This window comes from Oncorhynchus kisutch, unplaced genomic scaffold (assembly GCF_002021735.2).
Source record: "Oncorhynchus kisutch isolate 150728-3 unplaced genomic scaffold, Okis_V2 Okis02a-Okis13b_hom, whole genome shotgun sequence".
NCBI classification, from domain to species: Eukaryota; Metazoa; Chordata; class Actinopteri; order Salmoniformes; family Salmonidae; genus Oncorhynchus; species Oncorhynchus kisutch.
In genome coordinates this window covers 7,710,944-7,736,792 of record NW_022261979.1, presented here as the reverse complement: position 1 = coordinate 7,736,792, position 25,849 = coordinate 7,710,944, and the positions used below count along the sequence as shown (strand labels likewise).

At 47.1% G+C, this 25,849-nt stretch overlaps 1 protein-coding gene across 2 annotated transcripts in view; it reads right to left on the bottom strand.

Moving 5' to 3' along the window:
- LOC109885452 (F-actin-uncapping protein LRRC16A) overlaps positions 1 to 25,849 on the bottom strand; it is a 219,611-nt gene that overhangs the window by 47,160 nt on the left and 146,602 nt on the right. For both annotated transcript variants that reach the window (XM_031811859.1, XM_031811858.1), the window contains 7 exons: positions 23,564 to 23,645; positions 21,639 to 21,738; positions 20,673 to 20,727; positions 7,973 to 8,145; positions 7,755 to 7,823; positions 1,902 to 1,995; positions 1,235 to 1,333 (listed from right to left, as the gene is read on the bottom strand). In XM_031811859.1, the coding sequence (XP_031667719.1) occupies positions 1,235 to 1,333; positions 1,902 to 1,995; positions 7,755 to 7,823; positions 7,973 to 8,145; positions 20,673 to 20,727; positions 21,639 to 21,738; positions 23,564 to 23,645 (672 nt within the window). The remainder of the gene's footprint in view (positions 1 to 1,234; positions 1,334 to 1,901; positions 1,996 to 7,754; positions 7,824 to 7,972; positions 8,146 to 20,672; positions 20,728 to 21,638; positions 21,739 to 23,563; positions 23,646 to 25,849) is intronic.

The window sequence follows — 25,849 nt, the reverse complement described above, 5'->3', positions numbered from 1 at the left end:
GTCTCATCTTCACCATGAAATGAATCACTAAGAATCATCTCTCATCTTCACCATGAAATGAATCACTAAGCATCGTGTCTCATCTTCACCATGAAATGAATCAAAGAATCATGTCTCATCTTCACCATGAAATGAATCACTAAGAATCGTGTCTCATTTTAACCATGAAATGAATCACTAAGAATCATCTCTCATCTTCACCATGAAATGAATCACTAAGCATCGTGTCTCACATAGCTGGTGTAACTGAGTCAGGTTTGTAGGCCTCCTTGCTCGTACATGCTTTTTTAGTTCTGCCCACAAATGTTGGTCAGGGCTTTGTGATGGCCACTCCAATACCTTGATTTTATTGTCCTTAAGCCATTTTGCTACAACTTTGGAAGTATGCTTGAGGTCATTGTGTTGCTAACCCCTGTGTTGCTGACCCCTGTGTTGCTGACCCCCGTGTTACTGACCCCCGTGTTGCTGACCCCCGTGTTGCTGACCCCCGTGTTGCTGACCCCTGTGTTGCTGACCCCCGTGCTGCTGACCCCCGTGTTGCTGACCCCTGTGTTGCTGACCCCTGTGTTGCTGACCCCTGTGTTGCTGACCCCCGTGTTGCTGACCCCTGTGTTGCTGACCTCCGTGTTGCTATCCCCTGTGTTGCTGACCCCCGTGTTACTGACCCCTGTGTTACTGACCCCCGTGTTGCTGACCCCTGTGTTGCTGACCCCCGTGTTGCTGACCCCCGTGTTACTGACCCCGTGTTGCTGACCCCTGTGTTTTCTTGACCCACGTGTTATTGACCCCATGCTGCTGACCCCGTGTTGCCGACCCCTGTGTTTACTGACCCCCGTGTTACTGACCCCGTGTAGCTGACCCCGTGTTACTGACCCCGTGTTGCTGACCCCTGTGTTTACTGACCCCCGTGTTAGTGACCCCGTGTTGCTGACCCCTGTGTTTACTGACCCCTGTGTTACTGACCCCGTGTTGCTGACCCCGTGTTACTGACCCCTGTGTTACTGACCCCCGTGTTACCGACCCCCCCGTGTTGCTGACCCCTGTGTTACTGACCCCCCGTGTTGCTGACCCCTGTGTTACTGACCCCCCGGTGTTGCTGACCCCTGTGTTACTGACCCCCCCGTGTTGCTGACCCCTGTGTTACTGACCCCCCGGTGTTGCTGACCCCGGTTTTACCTCTGCGGCTGTATTTAGATGGTACTGTATTTTTAAATACTGTTAGCGCGCGTGTCACCTGCTGAGTGGTGGTGGTAACGATGCCCTGTTGGAGGCGGTAGGCCTGCTCCTGGAGGTATTGACGAGTCTCATGGTTCCGGAACAGGTAGTTCTCAATCTGAAGAGAGCAGAGAGCATTACACTGTCAGACATTTGTCATAGCAATGATATCCAAGTAGAAGAATAGTTGTAAATCAAAGATTTTGTTATTGTATTTGTGTGTTAGGTGAATATATATGTTTTTGTTTTTGTACCCAGACTACACAACAAATCCCAATTGGAAAAATAATCATATTGATTGATAGTTCAACCAGTTCCTCAGAGGTTTGAAGAGTCTGACTCACCTTCAGTCTTCTCTGGGCTTTAAGAGTCTGACTCACCTTGAGCAGGGCATGTTCAGTCTTCTCTGGGCTTTAAGAGACTGACTCACCTTGAGCAGGGCATCTTCAGTCTTCTCTGGGCTGGCTTTAAGAGACTGACTCACCTTGAGCAGGGTGTCCTCAGTCTCCTCTGGGCTGGCTTTAAGAGACGAACTCACCTTCAGTCTTCTCTGGGCTGGCTTTAAGAGACTGACTCACCTTGAGCAGGGCATCCTCAGTCTTCTCTGGGCTGGCTTTAAGAGACTGACTCACTTTGAGCAGGGCATCCTCAGTCTTCTCTGGGCTGGCTTTAAGAGACTGACTCACCTTGAGCAGGGCATCCTCAGTCTTCTCTGGGCTGGCTTTGAGAGCCTGAGACGCATCGATGATGGGGATAGGCATGAACCGGATGGTGAAGTTTCTGTCAATGAGATGGACGGTCCCATAAATTTAGCATAGTTTAAACAGATAGTATAATGTACTTATTCATTCCAGTCAAATTTAACCAGATATTGTCATTCATATTTAAACATTATGACTCAGTTAGTTATAGAAATCTGAATTGGTTTAAAAGCCAGTCATGAACTAACACAGTATCTGATTCAACTAATGTGATTCTTTTTGCATTATAATGCATAAAGTATCTGATTCAACTAAAATGATTCTATCTTTAACATTTTAATGTATACAGTATCTGATTCAACTAATGTGATTCTTTTAGCATTATAATGCATACAGTGTGTGTGTGTGTGTGTGTGTGTGTGTGTGTGTGTGTGTGTGTGTGTGTGTGTGTGTGTGTGTGTGTGTGTGTGTGTGTGTGTGTGTGTGTGTGTGTGTGTATGTGTGTGTGAGGGCCCGGCCCCTGGCTGCTGACAGAGAGAAGAGCAGGTCTGAAACAAGCCATTTCATCTCCTAATTGATTGTGACTTGACATCGTTAAGTGAGGTTACTGATCCTCTGCAGTTGGAAAGTCAGCCCAGAATAGTACATTAATAATGAGAGAGAGAGAGAGAAAAAGAGAGAGAGACAGAGAGAGAGAGAGAGAGAGAGAGAGACAGAGACAGAGACAGAGAGACAGAGAGAGAGACAGAGAGAGAGACAGAGAGAGAGACAGAGAGAGACAGAGAGAGACAGAGAGAGACAGAGAGAGACAGAGAGAGAGAGACAGAGAGAGAGACAGAGAGAGAGACAGAGAGAGAGACAGAGAGACAGAGAGAGAGAGAGAGAGAGAGACAGAGAGAGAGAGAGAAAAAGAGAGAGACAGAGAGAGACAGAGAGAGACAGAGAGAGAGAGACAGAGAGAGAGACAGAGAGAGACATAGAGAGAGAGACAGAGAGAGAGAGAGAGAGAGGGAGAGACAGACAGAAAGGCCTCAGTGTGTCACTAAAGGGAATAGTTAATGACTGAACCTTACAGAGACTCAGGGACGACCAGCTCCTACGATACCTGATCTAACACACTCCTCTACATAACTGGAACCTCCTTCAAACACGGCTCATCTGGGACAACTAGAATATACATCCACTCACTATAGGGGCCTTGATCAACAGTCTCACAACAAGCCAACGCTCCGGAAACATCTTGGGATTGATATCACCGTTTGGTTAAAGAAAAAAAGAGCTGTAAAAAGCAACAGTCGCTTTGAAAATCTCTTTTGTATTTATCGAGATGCAGCTTTTACGTCTCCGAGGGACAGCTAAGGAACTGGCTCAATATGTTCAGTCAGACCGACCTGACGTGTCACTATTCCTCAGTGAAATCACAGCCAGAGCAGGTAGCAGACTGAACAGGGTCTATTCAGACAGGGGAACAGGTTTGGCCGATGGGAATATGAGGTCGGGGAGAACATATAGCAGCCTATACTGTAGTACTAAAGCCAGGGTGTTTACCTAAAGATGGTCACTTCTCTAGTAAACCCAGGGTGTTTACCTAAAGATGGCCACTTCTCTAATAAACCCAGGGTGTTTACCTAAAGATGGCCACTTCTCTAGTAGACCCAGGGTGTTTACCTAAAGATGGCCACTTCTCTAGTAGACCCAGGGTGTTTACCTAAAGATGGCCACTTCTCTAGTAGACCCAGGGTGTTTACCTAAAGATGGCCACTTCTCTAATAAACCCAGGGTGTTTACCTAAAGATGGCCACTTCTCTAGTAAACCCAGGGTGTTTACCTAAAGATGGCCACTTCTCTAGTAAACCCAGGGTGTTTACCTAAAGATGGTCAGCTATCTAGTAGACCCAGGGTGTTTACCTAAAGATGGCCACTTCTCTAGTAAACCCAGGGTGTTTACCTAAAGATGGTCAGCTATCTAGTAGACCCAGGGTGTTTACCTAAAGATGGCCACTTCTCTAGTAAACCCAGGGTGTTTACCTAAAGATGGCCACTTCTCTAATAAACCCAGGGTGTTTACCTAAAGATGGCCACTTCTCTAATAAACCCAGGGTGTTTACCTAAAGATGGCCACTTCTCTAGTAAACCCAGGGTGTTTACCTAAAGATGGCCACTTCTCTAGTAAACCCAGGGTGTTTACCTAAAGATGGTCAGCTATCTAGTAGACCCAGGGTGTTTACCTAAAGATGGCCACTTCTCTAGTAAACCCAGGGTGTTTACCTAAAGATGGTCAGCTATCTAGTAGACCCAGGGTGTTTACCTAAAGATGGCCACTTCTCTAGTAAACCCAGGGTGTTTACCTAAAGATGGTCAGCTATGTAGTAGACCCAGGGTGTTTACCTAAAGATGGCCACTTCTCTAGTAAACCCAGGGTGTTTACCTAAAGATGGCCACTTCTCTAATAAACCCAGGGTGTTTACCTAAAGATGGTCAGCTATCTAGTAGACCCAGGGTGTTTACCTAAAGATGGTCAGCTATCTAGTAGGCCCAGGGTGTTTACCTAAAGATGGCCACTTCTCTAGTAAACCCAGGGTGTTTACCTAAAGATGGTCAGCTATCTAGTAGACCCAGGGTGTTTACCTAAAGATGGCCACTTCTCTAGTAAACCCAGGGTGTTTACCTAAAGATGGTCACTTCTCTAATAAACCCAGGGTGTTTACCTAAAGATGGCCACTTCTCTAGTAGTTTACCTAAAGATGGCCACTTCTCTAGTAGTTTATCTAAAGATGGCCACTTCTATAGTATACCCAGGGTGTTTACCTAAAGATGGCCACTTCTATAGTAGACCCACGGTGTTTACCTAAAGATAGCCAGTTATCTAGTAAACCCAGGGTGTTTACCTAAAGATAGCCAGTTATCTCTTAGCTACAGTCCCTCTTCCCTGGACTATGTAAACTGGAAACCATATATCCTGAGGATGCATTTATTGTAACTGACAGTGAGGTGAAGAAGGCGTAACAGCGCCTCTTCAAACTCAGGAGGCTGAAGAAATGTGACTTGTCACCCAAAACCCTGACAAACTTTTATGGATGCACAATCAAGAGAATCCTGTCGCGCTGTATCACAGCCTGGTACAGCAACTAAACCGCCCTCAACCGCAAGGCTCTCCAGAGGGTGATGAGGTCTGCACAACGCATCACCAGGAGCAAACTACCTGCTCTCCAGGATACCTACAGCACCCGATGTCACAGGAAGGCCAAAAAGATCATCATGGACAACAACCACCCAAGCCACTGCCTGTTCACCCCGCTACCATCCAGAAGGCAAGGTCAGTACAGGTGCATCAAAGCTGGGACAGAGAGACTGAAAAACAGCTTCTATCTCAAGGCCATCAGACTGCTAAACAGCCATCACTAGCACAGAGAGACTGCTGCCTACATTGAGACCCAATCACTGGCCACTTTAATAATGGATCACTTGTCACTTTATACAATGGATCACTAGTCACTTTATACAATGGATCACTAGCCACTCTAAATAATGGCACTTTAATAATGTTTACATATCTTACATCACATGTATATACTGTATTTTATACCATCTATTGCCTATGCCGCTTGGCCATCGCTCATCCATATACTTACATGTACATATTCTTATTCCATCCCTTTAGATTTGTCTACATTAGGTAGTTGTTGGGGAATTGTTAGATTACTTGTTAGATTTGTCTACATTAGGTAGTTGTTGTGGAATTGTTAGATTACTTGTTATATATTACTGTACTGTCGGAACTAGAAGCACAAGCATCGCATTAACATCTGCTAACCATGTGTATGTGACGGTCTCTCTCCCCCTCCCCCATCCCCATTTCCCCCTTCTCTTTTCCTCTACCCTCGCTCTCTCCATCTCTCCCCTTCTCTCTTCCTCTCGCCACTCTCCATATCTCCCCTTCTCTCTCCCTCTCCATCTCTCTCCCCTTCTCTCTCCCTCTCCCCACTCTTCCTCTCCCTCTCAATCTCTCTCCCCTTCTCTCTCCCTCTCCCCACTCTTCATCTCTCTCTCCATATCTCCCATTCTCTCTCCCTCTCCCTACTCTCCCTCTCTCTCTCCATATCTCCCATTCTCTCTCCCTCTCCCCTCTCTCCATCTCTTCCCTTCTCTCTCCCTCTCCATCTCTCCCCATCTCTCACCCTCTTCTCTCTCCATCTCTCTCCCCTCTTCTCTCCACCATGTGTACCACAGGGTCCACATCCATCCTCATCACAAAGCAAATTACAAATCACCAGCCTCCCAGATTCCTCACAGGGCGCTAGTTAAGCATCCAACCAGCCAACGTTTATTGTTGTGCAGCAATTACAGAATGTAGATTCTATTTAAATGAGGATGAAACAAAGAAAATGCCCAGACACTCATGACTGAGTGGATCCTAATATCATTCAGCTCTAAATTCATAGACAGCCAATCACATGGTGCCCTGTCTGGTGCTTGTCTGCCATTCCTCCTCTCTCTCTATCCTATTTCTCTCCTGCTGCACCCTCCACTTTCTCTTTTCCTCCCCCCTCCTCTATCTCTCTCTCTGCTAACCTCCTCTCTACCCCCCCATTCAACCCTCTCTCCTTGTCTGGTGCTTGTCTGCCATTCCCCCCTCTCTCTCTGTCTCTCTGTCTCTCTGTCTCTCTGTCTCTCTCTCTCTCTCTCTCTCTCTCTCTCTCTCTCTCTCTCTCTCTCTCTCTCTCTCTCTCTCTCTCTCTCTCTCTGTCTCTCTCTCTCTCTCTCTCTGCTAACCTCCTCTCTACCCCCCATTCAACCCTCTCCCCCTCCGCCCTGTCTGTGCTTCCAGGGATGAACAGCAGGCCCAGAGCCAAGCAGAGCAGAGAGGTACACAATAACCACACTGTTTTCTTTCCTCACCACAGCAGCCTGCTGTATCATCATTTGTATTCTGGAACTGTTCCTGGTCATAATAATTCACCACAGTAGTGGTTAGAGTGTAGGGACGGCAGGTAGCCTAGTGGTTAGAGTGTAGGGACGGCAGGTAGCCTAGTGGTGAGAGTGTAGGGACGGCAGGTAGCCTAGTGGTTAGAGTGGAGGGACGGCAGGGTAGCCTAGTGGTTAGAGTGGAGGGACGGCAGGTAGCCTAGTTGGTTAGAGTGTAGGGGCAGGCAGGTAGCCTAGTGGTTAGAGTGGAGGGACGGCAGGTAGCCTAGTGGTTAGAGTGGAGGGACGGCAGGTAGCCTAGTGGTTAGAGTTTAGGGACGCAGGCAGGTAGCCTGGGGTCATTGTAAATAAGAATTTGTTCTTAACTGACTTCCCTAGTTAAATAAAAAAATATGCCCTCTTGTGATGTTTCTGGTCATATTCACTACAGTACTAGCTAGATCTCCATTGGTCCTCTGGTCATATTCACTACAGTACTAACTAGATCTCCATTGGTCCTCTGGTCATATTCACTACAGTACTAGCTAGATCTCCATTGGTCCTCTGGTCATATTCACTACAGTACTAGCTAGATCTCCATTGGTCCTCTGGTCATATTCACTACAGTACTAGCTAGATCTCCGTTGGTCCTCTGGTCATATTCACTACAGTACTAACTAGATCTCCATTGTTCCTCTGGTCATATTCACTACAGTACTAACTAGATCTCCATTGTTCCTCTGGTCATATTCACTACAGTACTAGGCTGCCTGCCTGCCCCTCTCTGACATCTCTTTCCAGAGGCTCTTCCATCCTCCCCCTTCCTCCTCTCCACCTCCTCTCCTCCTCGAGACATACTCATATGACTGCTACATCCTTCCTGTTACAGCTTAGCAGACACACACACACAGACAGAATCCCATTGCTACTCACTTCTCCAGAGCAGCTGCTACATCCTGAAGACCTTGAGGACTGATGTTGTTCTTATCCCAGATCACCGTCCTGGTGAAACAGATCAGAATCATCATTCACATATCAAACCATCCCACTGTCTTGTTTCTACGGTAACACACTTTAACAGAGAGACAAACTGAGACAGTCCTCTCTGCTCCAAACCATCATCAGAGTGTCTGAGACAGTCCTCTCCTCACCTTAGTTTGCTGTTGATCTGCAGGGCCTTGGCCAGCATCTTAGCCCCCATGTCCCCCATGGCGTTCCCACTGATATCCACCCTGGTCAGACTGGTGTTGCTGCCCAGAGCATTCAGCACAATGGTGAGGTCCGTCTTCAGCTTAGAGTCAGCCAGGGACAGAGACGTCAGGGGCTGCAGGGGGACAAGGGATACTCAATCATTCATTCAATAAATACATTTATTTATATAGCCCTTCGTACATCAGCTGATATCTCAAAGTGCTGTACAGAAACCCAGCCTAAAACCCCAAACAGTAACCTCAGCCTAAACCCTAACCCTTTACAGTAACCTCAGCCTAAACCCTTTACAGTAACATCAGCCTAAACCCTAACCCTTTACAGTAACCTCAGCCTAAACCCCAAACAGTAACCCAGCCTAAACCCTTTACAGTAACCCAGCCTAAAACCCCAAACAGTAACCTCAGCCTAAACCCTAACCCTTTACAGTAACCTCAGCCTAAACCCTTTACAGTAACATCAGCCTAAAGCCTAACACTTTCACAGTAGCCTCAGCCTAAACCCCAAACAGTAACCCAGCCTAAACCCTAACCCTTTTACAGTAACCCAGCCTAAACCCTTTACAGTAACCCAGCCTAAACCGTTTTACAGTAACCTCAGCCTAAACCCTAACCCTTTTACAGTAACCCAGCCTAAACCCTTTACAGTAACCTCAGCCTAAAGCCTAACACTTTCACAGTAGCCTCAGCCTAAACCCCAAACAGTAACCCAGCCTAAACCCTAACCCTTTTACAGTAACCCAGCCTAAACCCTTTACAGTAACCCAGCCTAAACCCTTTTACAGTAACCTCAGCCTAAACCCTAACCCTTTTACAGTAACCCAGCCTAAACCCTTTACAGTAACATCAGCCTAAAGCCTAACACTTTCACAGTAGCCTCAGCCTAAACCCCAAACAGTAACCCAGCCTAAACCCTAACCCTTTTACAGTAACCCAGCCTAAACCCTTTACAGTAACCCAGCCTAAACCCTTTTACAGTAACCCAGCCTAAACCCTAACCCTTTACAGTAACCTCAGCCTAAACCCTTTACAGTAACCTCAGCCTAAAGCCTAACACTTTCACAGTAGCCTCAGCCTAAACCCCAAACAGTAACCCAGCCTAAACCCTAACCCTTTTACAGTAACCCAGCCTAAACCCTTTACAGTAACCCAGCCTAAACCCTTTTACAGTAACCTCAGCCTAAACCCTAACCCTTTTACAGTAACCCAGCCTAAACCCTTTACAGTAACCCAGCCTAAACCCTTTACAGTAACCCAGCCTAAACCCTTTTACAGTAACCTCAGCCTAAACCCTAACCCTTTTACAGTAACCCAGCCTAAACCCTTTACAGTAACCCAGCTTAAACCCCAAACAGTAACCCAGCCTAAACCCCAAACAGTAACCCAGCCTAAACCCTAACCCTTTTACAGTAACCCAGCCTAAACCCTTTACAGTAACCCAGCCTAAACCCTAACCCTTTTACAGTAACCTCAGCCTAAACCATTTTACAGTAACCTCAGCCTAAAGCCTTTTACAGTAACCTCAGCCTAAACCATTTTACAGTAACCTCAGCCTAAACCCTTTTACAGTAACCTCAGCCTAAACCATTTTACAGTAACCTCAGCCTAAACCCTTTTACAGTAACCCAGCCTAAACCCTAACCCTTTACAGTAACCCAGCCTAAAGCCTTTCACAGTAACCTCAGCCTAAACCATTTTACAGTAACCTCAGCCTGAACCCTAACCCTTTACAGTAACCCAGCCTAAACCCTAACCCTTTACAGTAACCTCAGTCTAAACCCTTTACAGTAACCTCAGCCTAAACCATTTTACAGTAACCATCAGCCTGAACCCTAACCCTTTACAGTAACCCAGCCTAAACCCTAACCCTTTACAGTAACCTCAGTCTAAACCCTTTACAGTAACCTCAGCCTAAACCATTTTACAGTAACCTCAGCCTGAACCCTAACCCTTTACAGTAACCCAGCCTGAACCCTAACCCTTTACAGTAACCTCAGCCTAAAGCCCTTTACAGTAACCTCAGCCTAAACCCTTTTACAGTAACCTCAGTCTAAATCCTTTACAGTAACCTCAGCCTAAACTCTAAGAGCAAGCAGAAACAAAAGCACAGTGGCCAGGACAAACTAGAGAGGAACCAGTCTCAGAGGGGAGGCCCAAGAAGACTCAGTCTCCACAATGCTCATCTATGCTCCCATGTGAAGAAAAAAAACGGTGAAAGTTATTCTTCTTGTTAGACTCGTTATCTTTGATAGGCGTCTTGACTTTGAGCTTAGAAACAGTAAGACGTAAGAAATATACCTCACTTCAAAAAGCAACTACATTATTGGCCCGAATTTCATACCTTTTTACAGCTTGGCAGCTCAAGTCTTCATCACTATAACTTTGATCTCATTAAACTAAGTCCACAGACACAGCACCTCTCAGCAGGGAGATCAATTAACATAGGATCATTTTTTGCCTGACATTTCACATTTTTGGGGGGGGGATTTTCCTGGACATAATAAATGAAATGTGTGCCTTAGATATCCAAATGCAAAGCCTACAACTGGGATGAAATGCAGACAGACTTAGAGGCACAGCGTCGAGGTCAAAGCCAACGTCAAGCCTTTAAAAACATCCCATCTCTGCTCAGCAGGGAGCTGCATGTAGATTGACTAGATTTGAAACCATTTTGTCCGTTTTGACTGACTACAAAAAGACCTTGACCAGAGAGATTATAGCCACATTTCACACAGCTAACTGAAGAATAGCTTAGTATCCAGCTGGTTTGGTAGAGGGGAAGAGTGAGACGAGGGGAGACGAGGGAGGGGGAGACGGGGGGAGGGGGAGTACTGAAAGCATAAGCTACAGCTAGCTAGCACTGCAGTGCATTAAATGTGGTGAGTAGTTGACTCAAAGAGAAAGACAATAGTTGAACAGTTTTGAACAAACTTAATTTCTTCCAAACTTAACTTTTTTCCAGAATTAAGGAGAAGCAAGAGAGCGAGTGAGTGAGAGAGAAAGCTCTGTATATTTGGTAGTACATTTTTTCCACTTTCACATACTCAGCTAGCGTATGCAGCTAGCTAGTTTAGCCTACTCAAACACCCAGCTCAAACAGAGAGGGATGCTATGTTAGCTAGCTGGCTATGACTATCCAACAGAGAGGGATGCTATGTTAGCTAGCTGGCTATGACTATCCAACAGAGAGGAATGCTATGTTAGCTAGCTGGCTATGACTATCCAACAGAGAGGGATGCTATGTTAGCTAGCTGGCTATGACTATCCAACAGAGAGGAATGCTATGTTAGCTAGCTGGCTATGACTATCCAGCAGAGAGGGATGCTATGTTAGTTAGCTGGCTATGACTATCCAACAGAGAGGGATGCTATGTTAGTTAGCTGGCTATGACTATCCAACAGAGAGGGATGCTATGTTAGCTAGCTGGCTATGACTATCCAACAGAGAGGGATGCTATGTTAGCTAGCTGGCTATGACTATCCAACAGAGAGGGATGCTATGTTAGCTAGCTGGCTATGACTATCCAACAGAGAGGAATGCTATGTTAGCTAGCTGGCTATGACTATCCAGCAGAGAGGGATGCTATGTTAGTTAGCTGGCTATGACTATCCAACAGAGAGGGATGCTATGTTAGTTAGCTGGCTATGACTATCCAACAGAGAGGGATGCTACGTTAGCTAGCTGGCTATGACTATCCAACAGAGAGGGATGCTATGTTAGCTAGCTGGCTATGACTATCCAACAGAGAGGGATGCTATGTTAGCTAGCTGGCTATGACTATCCAACAGAGAGGGATGCTATGTTAGCTAGCTGGCTATGACTATCCAACAGAGAGGGATGCTATGTTAGTTAGCTGGCTATGACTATCCAACAGAGAGGGATGCTATGTTAGTTAGCTGGCTATGACTATCCAACAGAGAGGGATGCTATGTTAGCTAGCTGGCTATCCAACACTGGAACTCTTCCAAGTCAAGGTAAGCTTTTGATTTATTAATATATTGCCACCGGGACTCACTGGTGTAACTGCTAAACTGCTTGCTGCTGACTGTACACTGTACTGCATGATTGTAGCGGGTATACTAACGCGTTAGTTTGAGTACTTCTAGCCAACTATGACGGACAACAATGTATGCTGTGTGTAGCGGTCATGATATGAAGGTTTAGCTTGGAAAGTTTTTTTGGGTCTGGACACAGACAGCTGATGTGTTGTGCACTGAAGTCCACAACTGAAGGGAAAAGTTGAGAGGAGGAGAGCGCGTAGATAGATGTAAGAAGGAATTATATATACAACGAGCTGCTTGAATGTGGCTGCTATGAAAGCGAACTGTGTTTGCGTGTGATCAGGGGTGTATTCATTACGTTGAAAAACGTTTCTTAAACGGAAGCAAATGAAACGGGGATATAAACATACCTGAATTTGTCCAATAGAAACTCTCGTTTGCAACTGTTGGACTAATGACTACACCCTAGATCAGCTAGATGCAGGCAAGAGTGTTGAAGGCCGGAATGTGTCACCTTGATTACTCAAATTTCTCTCGACCTGTGTGCAACTACGTTGTAAACTTTCATTCATAGTCTAGTATCAACATCATGATGGGTATAGGGACAATTAGAATATCATGTAGTAGCCTAAACCTATCGATGTTACATTGAACTGGGTGAATGGAATATGAATGACAGCCATCCAATATGCTGTAATAGAAATAAGGCCATGTTAAAATAAATAAATCATCCTCCCTAATCTCAAACGGCACCAACCGTCACTGTAAAACATACACTTTTTTCCTGTATATTCTTATCCCATAAATCAGGGTTCAGACAGACAGTGGCAAGTCACATTCAAGGACTTTCAAGTATGTACTTTTTTAATAACTAATATTTATTTTCAAGGACCGCCAGGTCGCAGTTGTAAATGAGAACTTGTTCTCAACTAGCCTACCTGGTTAAATAAAGGTGAAATAAAATGTGTAAAAAATATATATTTGTAATAGTTCATATTATGCCATTGCTTCTAGTTGCCACCAGATGGCAGTATATCGCCACAACCTCATGAGAAAAAAACAACAACTTAGTATTCATCACTACCTTACAAGTTCTACTCAATAATACTTTGTTTCACTACTTACTACGTACACGAGTGGAAAGTCAGGCCTGATGATGTTGTAATATGAGTAGTGATGAGCAGAGTTGTAATTTGAGTAGTGATGAGCAGAGTTGTAATTTGAGTAGTGATGAGCAGAGTTGTAATATGAGTAGCGATGAGCAGAGTTGTAATATGAGTAGCGATGAGCAGAGGTGTAATATGAGTAGTGATGAGCAGAGGTGTAATATGAGTAGTGATGAGCAGAGGTGTAATATGAGTAGTGATGAGCAGAGGTGTAATATGAGTAGTGATGAGCAGAGGTGTAATATGAGTAGTGATGAGCAGAGTTGTTATATGAGTAGTGATGAGCAGAGTTGTAAAATGAGTAGTGATGAGCAGAGTTGTAATATGAGTAGTGATGAGCAGAGTTGTTATATGAGTAGTGATGAGCAGAGTTGTAATATGAGTAGTGATGAGCAGAGTTGTTATATGAGTAGTGATGAGCAGAGTTGTAAAATGAGTAGTGATGAGCAGAGTTGTTATATGAGTAGTGATGAGCAGAGTTGTAATATGAGTAGTGATGAGCAGAGTTGTAATATGAGTAGTGATGAGCAGAGTTGTTATATGAGTAGTGATGAGCAGAGTTGTAAAATGAGTAGTGATGAGCAGAGTTGTAATATGAGTAGTGATGAGCAGAGTTGTTATATGAGTAGTGATGAGCAGAGTTGTAATATGAGTAGTGATGAGCAGAGTTGTAAAATGAGTAGTGATGAGCAGAGTTGTTATATGAGTAGTGATGAGCAGAGTTGTAAAATGAGTAGTGATGAGCAGAGTTGTAATATGAGTAGTGATGAGCAGAGTTGTTATATGAGTAGTGATGAGCAGAGTTGTAAAATGAGTAGTGATGAGCAGAGTTGTAATATGAGTAGTGATGAGCAGAGTTGTAATATGAGTAGTGATGAGCAGAGTTGTTATATGAGTAGTGATGAGCAGAGTTCTGGGACATGTCTACTGGTGAACACACGTCCCATTCACATTACTACACAATTCCAGCTTAATGACTGTGTTTTTATTGGGCATTTGGGAATCTATTACTTAATAGCTACAGAAAAGCATCTTGCTTCCGACTGGCAGCTTTAGTGTCGCCGGTCGGGAGAACGGTCACCAGAACGAGGAGCATGGAATATCGCGGGCCCCCCATAAATGAGGTGATTGGCCCCCCAAAAAAACTCTGGACGTTGTTGCAGAGAAATGTGACATAATGTCGACGTGTAAAGTGTTGGTCCCATGTTTCATGAGCTGAAATAAAAGATCCCAGAAATGTTTAATATGCACAAATGTCCATATGTAATAATTTGCCCAGCATTTTAGCTATCGATGTGATGTTTTGGCGGCTCCTAATCAGTCAGTTCTGTCCCTGGCTGAGTGGCAGTGTGTGTGGAATGAGCTCGCCTGGCAACCACAGCACCAAACTGAGCTCGCCTGGCAACCACAGCACCAAACTGGGCTCGCCTGGCAACCACAGCACCAAACTGAGCTCGCCTGGCAACCACAGCACCAAACTGAGCTCGCCTGGCAACCACAGCACCAAACTGAGCTCGCCTGGCAACCACAGCACCAAACTGAGCTCGCCTGGCAACCACAGCACCAAACTGAGCTCGCCTGGCAACCACAGCACCAAACTGAGCTCGCCTGGCAACCACAGCACCAAACTGGGCTCGCCTGGCAACCACAGCTCCAAACTGAGCTCGCCTGGCAACCACAGCACCAAACTGAGCTCGCCTGGCAACCACAGCACCAAACTGAGCTCGCCTGGCAACCACAGCACCAAACTGAGCTCGCCTGGCAACCACAGCACCAAACTGAGCTCGCCTGGCAACCACAGCACCAAACTGAGCTCGCCTGGCAACCACAGCACCAAACTGAGCTCGCCTGGCAACCACAGCACCAAACTGAGCTCGCCTGGCAACCACAGCACCAAACTGGGCTCGCCTCGCAACCACAGCACCAAACTGGGCTCGCCTGGCAACCACAGCACCAAACTGAGCTCGCCTGGCAACCACAGCACCAAACTGGGCTCGCCTGGCAACCACAGCTCCAAACTGAGCTCGCCTGGCAACCACAGCACCAAACTGGGCTCGCCTGGCAACCACAGCACCAAACTGAGCTCGCCTGGCAACCACAGCACCAAACTGAGCTCGCCTGGCAACCACAGCACCAAACTGAGCTCGCCTGGCAACCACAGCACCAAACACATGAGGAAATACAACTTGGTTGTCTGCCTGGAAATTAATTCACAAGACCAAACCATTTTTCTAATATTTTCCATTAAACATATTTGATCCTTATCTGTTCTCCTCTCATTTTAATTCAAGTACTTTTCAAGTACCAACTTGAGAAAATATCAGACTTTCAAGGTAATCCAGTACCTGAATTTCAGAGTGCTAAATTCAAGTACTTTAAGCACCTCACTCACCTTGTGAGAACCCTGATAAATGGATCAAATTGAGGGGGCACTTCGTTGTCCCCTTGCAGACCGGCCCGTGTTCCCACACGTGTTGGGGTTGGAAGAGGACAACTCTGAGGAGGTAGACTACACTCAGTAGGGTCTAGGGATGCAACATTCCCACCCTACACTCTTAGAAAAAAAGGGTTCCAAAAGGGTTCTTCGGCTGTCCCCATAGGAGAACCCTTTTGGTTCCATGTAGAACCCCTTTAGTTCCAGGTAGAACGCTTTTGGGTGCAATGTAGAACCCCCTCTGTGGAAAGGGCTCTACCTGGAACCAAAAAGGTTTCTCCCTGGAACCAAAAATAATGTCCTATGGGGACAGCCGAAGAACCCTTTTCGGTTCTAGATAGCACCTTTTTTCCCCCAAGAGTGTACGGGCCCTGGTCAAAAGTAGTGCACTATAAAGGGAATAGGGATTTGGGATGCAACCAAAAAAACAGGACATTTCCTGTCTATCTCTATGGTTCTATCTGTGTAGACACACAGAATACTACGATTATGTAACAGTCATTGAAATGAAACTGGTTGATTTCTACCTCTCTATAAGAAGAAAGCAAAGCCGCCTGTGGGGAAGTACAGACGGTTGTTGCTGAACGCAGAAAGAAGCGTAGAAATCACTGTGTTTGTCTTTCCTGTTTTCTCTCGCCTCACTGGAGACATACTGATTCTTTCTGTTTCTCCTCCTCGTACTGTCTGGCACTGGGATCTGTCTGGCACTGGGATCTGTCTGCCACTGGGATCTGTTTCTCCTCCTACGGTCTGGCACTGGGATCTGTTTCTCCTCCTCGTACTGTCTGGCACTGGGATCTGTTTCACCTCCTCATACTGTCTTGGCACTGGGATCTGTTTCTCCTCCTCATACTGTCTGGCACTGGGATCTGTTTCTCCTCCTCATACTGTCTTGGCACTGGGATCTGTTTCTCCTCCTCATACTGTCTGGCACTGGGATCTGTTTCTCCTCCTCGTACTGTCTGGCACTGGGATCTGTTTCTCCTCCTCATACTGTCTTGGCACTGAGATCTGTTTCTCCTCCTCATACTGTCTGGCACTGGGATCTGTCTGGCACTGGGATCTGTCTGGCACTGGGATCTGTTTCTCCTCCTCATACTGTCTGGCACTGGGATCTGTTTCTCCTCCTCATACTGTCTGGCACTGGGATCTGTTTCTCCTCCTCGTACTGTCTGGCACTGGGATCTGTTTCTCCTCCTCATACTGTCTGGCACTGGGATCTGTTTCTCCTCCTCATACTGTCTGGCACTGGGATCTGTTTCTCCTCCTCATACTGTCTGGCACTGGGATCTGTTTCTCCTCCTCATACTGTCTGGCACTGGGATCTGTTTCTCCTCCTCATACTGTCTGGCACTGGGATCTGTGTCTCCTCCTCGTACTGTCTGGGACTGGGATCTGTTTCTCCTCCTCATACTGTCTGGCACTGGGAGCCAGAGAGGAGATAATATCAGAGAGATATCACACACCCTAAACCATCTCAGCCCAGTCTGCCAAGAAGCCAAGCCAGATGTCTCTATGTGGACCTGTACCCTGACATGTCATGCAGTAATATACATTCAGAGAGGTTACATCCCTCACTCTGCCCTCCACAGCATTCAGAGAGGTTACATCCCTCTATCTGCCCTCCACAGCATTCAGAGGTTACATCCCTCTATCTGCCCTCCACAGCATTCAGAGGTTACATCCCTCACTCTGCCCTCCACAGCATTCAGAGGTTACATCCCTCACTCTGCCCTCCACAGCATTCAGAGGTTACATCCCTCACTCTGCCCTCCACAGCATTCAGAGAGGTTACATCCCTCACTCTGCCCTCCACAGCATTCAGAGAGGTTACATCCCTCACTCTGCCCTCCACAGCATTCAGAGATTACATCCCTCACTCTGCCCTCCACAGCATTCAGAGAGGTTACATCCCTCACTCTGCCCTCAACAGCATTCAGAGAGGTTACATCCCTCACTCTGCCCTCAACAGCATTCAGAGAGGTTACATCCCTCACTCTGCCCTCCACAGCATTCAGAGAGGTTACATCCCTCACTCTGCCCTCCACAGCATTCAGAGAGGTTACATCCCTCACTCTGCCCTCCACAGCATTCAGAGAGGTTACATCCCTCACTCTGCCCTCCACAGCATTCAGAGAGGTTACATCCCTCTATCTGCCCTCCACAGCATTCAGAGGTTACATCCCTCTATCTGCCCTCCACAGCATTCAGAGGTTACATCCCTCACTCTGCCCTCCACAGCATTCAGAGGTTACATCCCTCACTCTGCCCTCCACAGCATTCAGAGGTTACATCCCTCACTCTGCCCTCCACAGCATTCAGAGAGGTTACATCCCTCACTCTGCCCTCCACAGCATTCAGAGAGGTTACATCCCTCTATCTGCCCTCCACAGCATTCAGAGGTTACATCCCTCTATCTGCCCTCCACAGCATTCAGAGGTTACATCCCTCACTCTGCCCTCCACAGCATTCAGAGGTTACATCCCTCACTCTGCCCTCCACAGCATTCAAAGGTTACATCCCTCACTCTGCCCTCCACAGCATTCAGAGAGGTTACATCCCTCACTCTGCCCTCCACAGCATTCAGAGAGGTTACATCCCTCACTCTGCCCTCCACAGCATTCAGAGATTACATCCCTCACTCTGCCCTCCACAGCATTCAGAGAGGTTACATCCCTCACTCTGCCCTCAACAGCATTCAGAGAGGTTACATCCCTCACTCTGCCCTCAACAGCATTCAGAGAGGTTACATCCCTCACTCTGCCCTCAACAGCATTCAGAGAGGTTACATCCCTCACTCTGCCCTCAACAGCATTCAGAGAGGTTACATCCCTCACTCTGCCCTCAACAGCATTCAGAGAGGTTACATCCTTCACTCTGCCCTCAACAGCATTCAGAGGCTACCCCCCCACTACCAACCCCCCTCTCCCTCCACCCCAGACACAGTGATTCTATCCCACCACTACCAACCCCCCTCTCCCTCCACCCCAGACACAGTGATTCTACCCCACCACTACCAACCCCCCTCTTCCTCCACCCCAGACACAGTGATTCTACCCCACCACTACCAACCCCCCTCTCCCTCCACCCCAGACACAGTGATTCTACCCCACCACTACCAACCCCCCTCTCCCTCCACTCCAGACACAGTGCTTCTACCCCACCACTACCAACCCCCCTCTCCCTCCACCCCAGACACAGTGCTTCTACCCCACCACTACCAACCCCCCTCTCCCTCCACCCCAGACACAGTGCTTCTACCCCACCACTACCAACCCCCCTCTCCCTCCACCCCAGACACAGTGCTTCTACCCCACCACTACCAACCCCCCTCTCCCTCCACTCCAGACACAGTGCTTCTACCCCACCACTACCAACCCCCCTCTCCCTCCACCCCAGACACAGTGCTTCTACCCCACCACTACCAACCCCCCTCTCCCTCCACCCCCAGACACAGTGCTTCTACCCCACCACTACCAACCCCCCTCTCCCTCCACTCCAGACACAGTGATTCTACCCCACCACTACCAACCCCCCTCTCCCTCCACCCCAGACACAGTGCTTCTACCCCACCACTACCAACCCCCCTCTCCCTCCACCCCAGACACAGTGACTCAGCAGAGATCCAGAATAACACCATCCCCTGTAGTCAGAGCAGCCCAGGCTGAGGGAGGGTTAACAGGGATAATACCCATCCCCTGTAGTCAGAGCAGCCCAGGCTGAGGGAGGGTTGACAGGGATAATAACCATCCCCTTTAGTCAGAGCAGCCCAGGCTGAGGGAGGGTTGACAGGGATAATACCCATCCCCTGTAGTCAGAGCAGCCCAGGCTGAGGGAGGGTTGACAGGGATAATACCCATCCCCTGTAGTCAGAGCAGCCCAGGCTGAGGGAGGGTTGACAGGGATAATACCCATCCCCTGTAGTCAGAGCAGCCCAGGCTGAGGGAGGGTTGACAGGGTTAATACCCATCCCCTGTAGTCAGAGCAGCCCAGGCTGAGGGAGGGTTGACAGGGATAACACCCATCCCCTGTAGTCAGAGCAGCCCAGGCTGAGGGAGGGTTGACAGGGATAACACCCAGAGGAAGGGATTTACTGTAATATGAACAGAAATGATCCAGAGATGAAACATGCTGTAATTTATTTATTAAACCTTTATTTAAAGGACCAGTGCAGTCAAAAATGTGATTTTCCTGTGTTTTATATATATTTCCACACTATGATGTTGGAATAATACTGTGAAATTGTGAAAATGATGACAAAGCCATGTTTAGTGTAAGAGTTGTTTGAACAGACTGTCTGTTATGGTGGGATGGAGTTTTGGCCTGCCTGATGACATCACCAGTTAATAGACCAATAAGAAAGAGCGTTCCAAACCTCTTTGCCAATAAGAGAGGGAAGGGCAGGGTAGCCTAGTGGTTAGAGCGTTGGACTAGTAACCGGAAGGTTGCAAGTTCAAATCCCTGACCTGACAAGGTACAAATCTGTCGTTCTGCCCCTGAACAGGCAGTTAACCCACTGTTCCCCTGAACAGGCAGTTAACCCACTGTTCCCCTGAACAGGCAGTTAACCCACTGTTCCCCTGAACAGGCAGTTAACCCACTGTTCCCCTGAACAGGCAGTTAACCCACTGTTCCGAGGCCGTCATTGAAAATAAGAATTTGTTCTTATCTGACTTGTAAATAAAAATAACAGCTAGCTTTCAGTTTACTGAGAAATTGCTCTTTGCTAAGAAGCTATTTTTGCTTCTTGTTGACCATTTTAATTGAAAACAAGCACAAGAAGGTAAAGAAAAAATGACCCAGAAATGATTTGAAATTTAGATATAAATTAACCATGTGGGTCTCGTTGAGATAAAACCGTATTTTTCAAGAGACACCTGGACCAAGACAGCAGCAACAACACATCCGTTTCAGACAGTAATACTTGCTGCTGTGTAGCCTGGCAGGTGAATTAAGTGTTATGAAACCACCTGGGTTGACTAGGAAAGACACTCAGGGTTTCTCTGATCACGACATTCAACTCATACTGATGTAAAACTCACCGACTCCTCTTCCTGAATCATATGGACCAGATTGTCCAGGACAGGGGCCAGATTCCTGAGAAACAAAGAGAACCGGTAAGGAGGTTTATAAAGACTAAAAACAATGACAATATGGAGATACAAAGGTGTGTAACCGTATGTGTGTTTGGTAAGGGATGTGTTGTGTGTTTGTTAAGGGATGTGTTGTGTGTTTGATAAGGGATGTGTTGTTTGTTTGGTAAGGGATGTGTTGTGTGTTTGGTAAGGGATGTGTTGTGTGTTAAGGGATGTGTTGTGTGTTAAGGGATGTGTTGTGTGTATGTTAAGGGATGTGTTGTGTGTATGTTAAGGGATGTGTTGTGTGTTAAGGGATGTGTTGTGTGTATGTTAAGGGATGTGTTGTGTGTTTGTTAAGGGATGTGTTGTGTGTATGTTAAGGGATGTGTTGTGTGTTTGATAAGGGATGTGTTGTGTGTATGTTAAGGGATGTGTTGTGTGTATGTTAAGGGATGTGTTGTGTGTTTGATAAGGGATGTGTTGTGTGTTTGATAAGGGATGTGTTGTGTGTTTGATAAGGGATGTGTTGTGTGTTTGATAAGGGATGTGTTGTGTGTTTGATAAGGGATGTGTTGTGTGTTTGATAAGGGATGTGTTGTGTGTTTGATAAGGGATGTGTTGTGTGTATGTTAAGTGTATGGGATGTGTTGTGTGAATGCCAGTAAGGATGTTGGTCCTGACCCAGCCCTCCCCCAGTGCTGACCCAGCCCTCCCCCAGTGCTGACCCAGCCCTCCCCCAGTGCTGACCCAGCCCTCCCCCAGTGCTGACCCAGCCCTCCCCCAGTGCTGACCCAGCCCGCCCCCCCCCCCCCCCCAGTGCTGACCCAGCCCTCCCCCAGTGCTGACCCAGCCCTCCCCCAGTGCTGACCCAGCCCTCCCCCAGTGCTGACCCAGCCCTCCCCCAGTGCTGACCCAGCCCCCCCATCGTACTTGGACTTGATGTTGTTGAAGTTCTTCCCCAGAGAGAGGTGTCGGATGGATCGGTTCTTGGCCAGCCACACCAGCAGAGTGGACAGGTCAGAGTCCAGACCTGGAGGAAACACAAACCTATCATCTAAAAAGGCATTCTGGGAGCCAAAGCAGTAACACACCCGATTCAACCAATCAGCTAATCACAGTCTTTAAATAAATCATTATATTAGTCGAGTCAGCTGCACTACTGGGTTGGTTGGGCTGGAGGAAAATCCTACAGCCAGCCAGTCACACAACTACACCCAGCCACCAACACAACCCTTTACACCCAGCCACCCACACAACCCTTTATACCCAGCCACCCACACAACCCTTTATACCCAGCCACCCACACAACCCTATATACCCAGCCACCCACACAACCCTATATACCCAGCCACCCACACAACTACACCCAGCCACCCACACAACCCTTTATACCCAGCCACCCACACAACCCTTTATACCCAGCCACCCACACAACCCTATACACCCAGCCACCCACAAAACCCTTTATACCCAGCCACCCACACAACCCTTTATACCCAGCCACCCACACAACCCTATACACCCAGCCACCCACAAAACCCTTTATACCCAGCCACCCACACAACCCTATATACCCAGCCACCCACACAACTACACCCAGCCACCCACACAACCCCATATACCCAGCCACCCACAAAACCCTATATACCCAGCCACCCACACAACCCTTTATACCCAGCCACCCACACAACCCTATACACCCAGCCACCCACAAAACCCTTTATACCCAGCCACCCACACAACCCTATATGCCCAGCCACCCACACAACCCTATATACCCAGCCACCCACACAACTACACCCAGCCACCCACACAACCCCATATACCCAGCCACCCACACAACCCTTTATACCCAACCACCCACACAACCCTATATACCCAGCCACCCACAAAACCCTTTATACCCAGCCACCCACACAACCCTTTATACCCAGCCACCCACACAACCCTTTATACCCAGCCACCCACACAGCCCTTTATACCCAGCCACCCACACAACCCTTTATACACAGCCACCCACAAAACCCTATATACCCAGCCACCCACACAACCCTTTATACCCAGCCACCCACACAACCCTATACACCCAGCCACCCACAAAACCCTTTATACCCAGCCACCCACACAACCCTATATGCCCAGCCACCCACACAACCCTATATACCCAGCCACCCACACAACTACACCCAGCCACCCACACAACCCCATATACCCAGCCACCCACACAACCCTTTATACCCAACCACCCACACAACCCTATATACCCAGCCACCCACACAACCCTTTATACCCAGCCACCCACACAACTACAGCCAGCCACCCACACAACCCTATATACCCAGCCACCCACACAACCCTATATACCCAGCCACCCACACAACCCTATATACCCAGCCACCCACACAACCCTTTATACCCAGCCACCCACACAACTACAGCCAGCCACCCACACAACCCTATATACCCAGCCACCCACACAACCCTATATACCCAGCCACCCACACAACCCTATATACCCAGCCACCCACACAACCCTTTATACCCAGCCACCCACACAACTACAGCCAGCCACCCACACAACCCTATATACCCAGCCACCCACACAACCCTTTGGACACCCCTGCTTTATATTGGATAAACCGCATTCCCTTGTCTTGTTTTACTGTTGTCTTTGCATTATAGATATAGAGAAGCTAGATATAGTCTTACCGTTGTCAGAGATATCCATACTAGAGATGTTGTCTTAACATTATAGATATAGATAAGCTAGATATAGTCTTACCGTTGTCAGAGATGTCCAGACTGGAGATGTTGTCTTTGCATTAGAGATATAGAGAAGCTAGATATAGTCTTACCGTTGTCAGAGATATCCAGACTGGAGATGTTGGGGAGCTCAGCGATGCATCCCTCCAGGATCTGTGACCCCCCAGACCTGAGCTGTCAATAGAGAGACAAGATGAGATATGAGAAACAAAACAGCAGCCTCCCTAGGGCTGGGATAACAATAGATGTAGATACAGAACAGCAGCTTCCATAGGGCTGGGATAACAATAGATGTAGATACAGAACAGCAGCTTCCATAGGGCTGGGATAACAATAGATGTAGATACAGAACAGCAGCGTCCCTAGGGCTGGGATAACAATAGATGTAGATAGAGAACAGCAGCGTCCCTAGGGCTGGGATAACAATAGATATAGATAGAGAACAGCAGCTTCCCTAGGGCTGGGATAACAATAGATGTAGATACAGAACAGCAGCTACCCTAGGGCTGGGATAACAATAGATGTAGATAGAGAACAGCAGCTTCCCTAGGGCTGGGATAACAATAGATGTAGATACAGAACAGCAGCTACCCTAGCTGGAATTATTGCCAGGGGTTATCAGTAGTTAGTCAGGGTAATACTTACACAGTGACCAAGCTTAGAGCAGCAATAGGGGGAGAGAACAACAACACATCAGAGACATACAGGGACCAGTAGCTAGCTATTAGAGAGAACAACAACACACATCAGAGACATACAGGGACCAGTAGCTAGCTATTAGAGAGAACAACACACATCAGAGATATACAGGGACCAGTAGCTAGCTATTAGAGAGAACAACAACACACATCAGAGACATACAGGGACCAGTAGCTAGCTATTAGAGAGAACAACACACATCAGAGATATACAGGGACCAGTAGCTAGCTATTAGAGAGAACAACACACATCAGCGATATACAGGGACCAGTAGCTAGCTATTAGAGAGAACAACAACACACATCAGAGACATACAGGGACCGGTAGCTAGCTATTAGAGAGAACAACACACATCAGAGACATACAGGGACCAGTAGCTAGCTATTAGAGAGAACAACAACACATCAGAGATATACAGGGACCAGTAGCTAGCTATTAGAGAGAACAGCAACACACATCAGAGACATACAGGGACCGGTAGCTAGCTATTAGAGAGAACAACACACATCAGAGACATACAGGGACCAGTAGCTAGCTATTAGAGGGAACAACACACATCAGAGATATACAGGGACCAGTAGCTAGCTATTAGAGAAAACAACAACACATCAGAGATATACAGGGACCAGTAGCTAGCTATTAGAGGGAACAACAACAACACACATCAGAGATATACAGGGACCAGTAGCTAGCTATTAGAGAGAACAACAACAACACACATCAGAGATATACAGGGACCAGTAGCTAGCTATTAGAGAGAACAACAACAACACACATCAGAGATATACAGGGACCAGTAGCTAGCTATTAGAGAGAACAACACACATCAGAGATATACAGGGACCAGTAGCTAGCTATTAGAGAGAACAACAACACACATCAGAGATATACAGGGACCAGTAGCTAGCTATTAGAGAGAACAACAACACATCAGAGATATACAGGGACCAGTAGCTAGCTATTAGAGAGAACAACAACACATCAGAGATATACAGGGACCAGTAGCTAGCTATTAGAGAGAACAACAACAACACACATCAGAGATATACAGGGACCAGTAGCTAGCTATTAGAGAAAACAACAACACACATCAGAGATATACAGGGACCAGTAGCTAGCTATTAGAGAGAACAACACACATCAGAGATATACAGGGACCAGTAGCTAGCTATTAGAGAGAACAACAACACACATCAGAGATATACAGGGACCAGTAGCTAGCTATTAGAGAGAACAACAACACATCAGAGATATACAGGGACCAGTAGCTAGCTATTAGAGAGAACAACAACACATCAGAGATATACAGGGACCAGTAGCTAGCTATTAGAGAGAACAACAACACACATCAGAGACATACAGGGACCAGTAGCTAGCTATTAGGGAGAACAACACACATCAGAGATATACAGGGACCAGTAGCTAGCTATTAGAGAGAACAACACACATCAGAGATATACAGGGACCAGTAGCTAGCTATTAGAGAGAACAACACACATCAGAGATATACAGGGACCAGTAGCTAGCTATTAGAGAGAACAACAACACACATCAGAGATATACAGGGACCAGTAGCTAGCTATTAGGGAGAACAACACACATCAGAGATATACAGGGACCAGTAGCTAGCTATTAGAGAGAACAACACACATCAGAGATATACAGGGACCAGTAGCTAG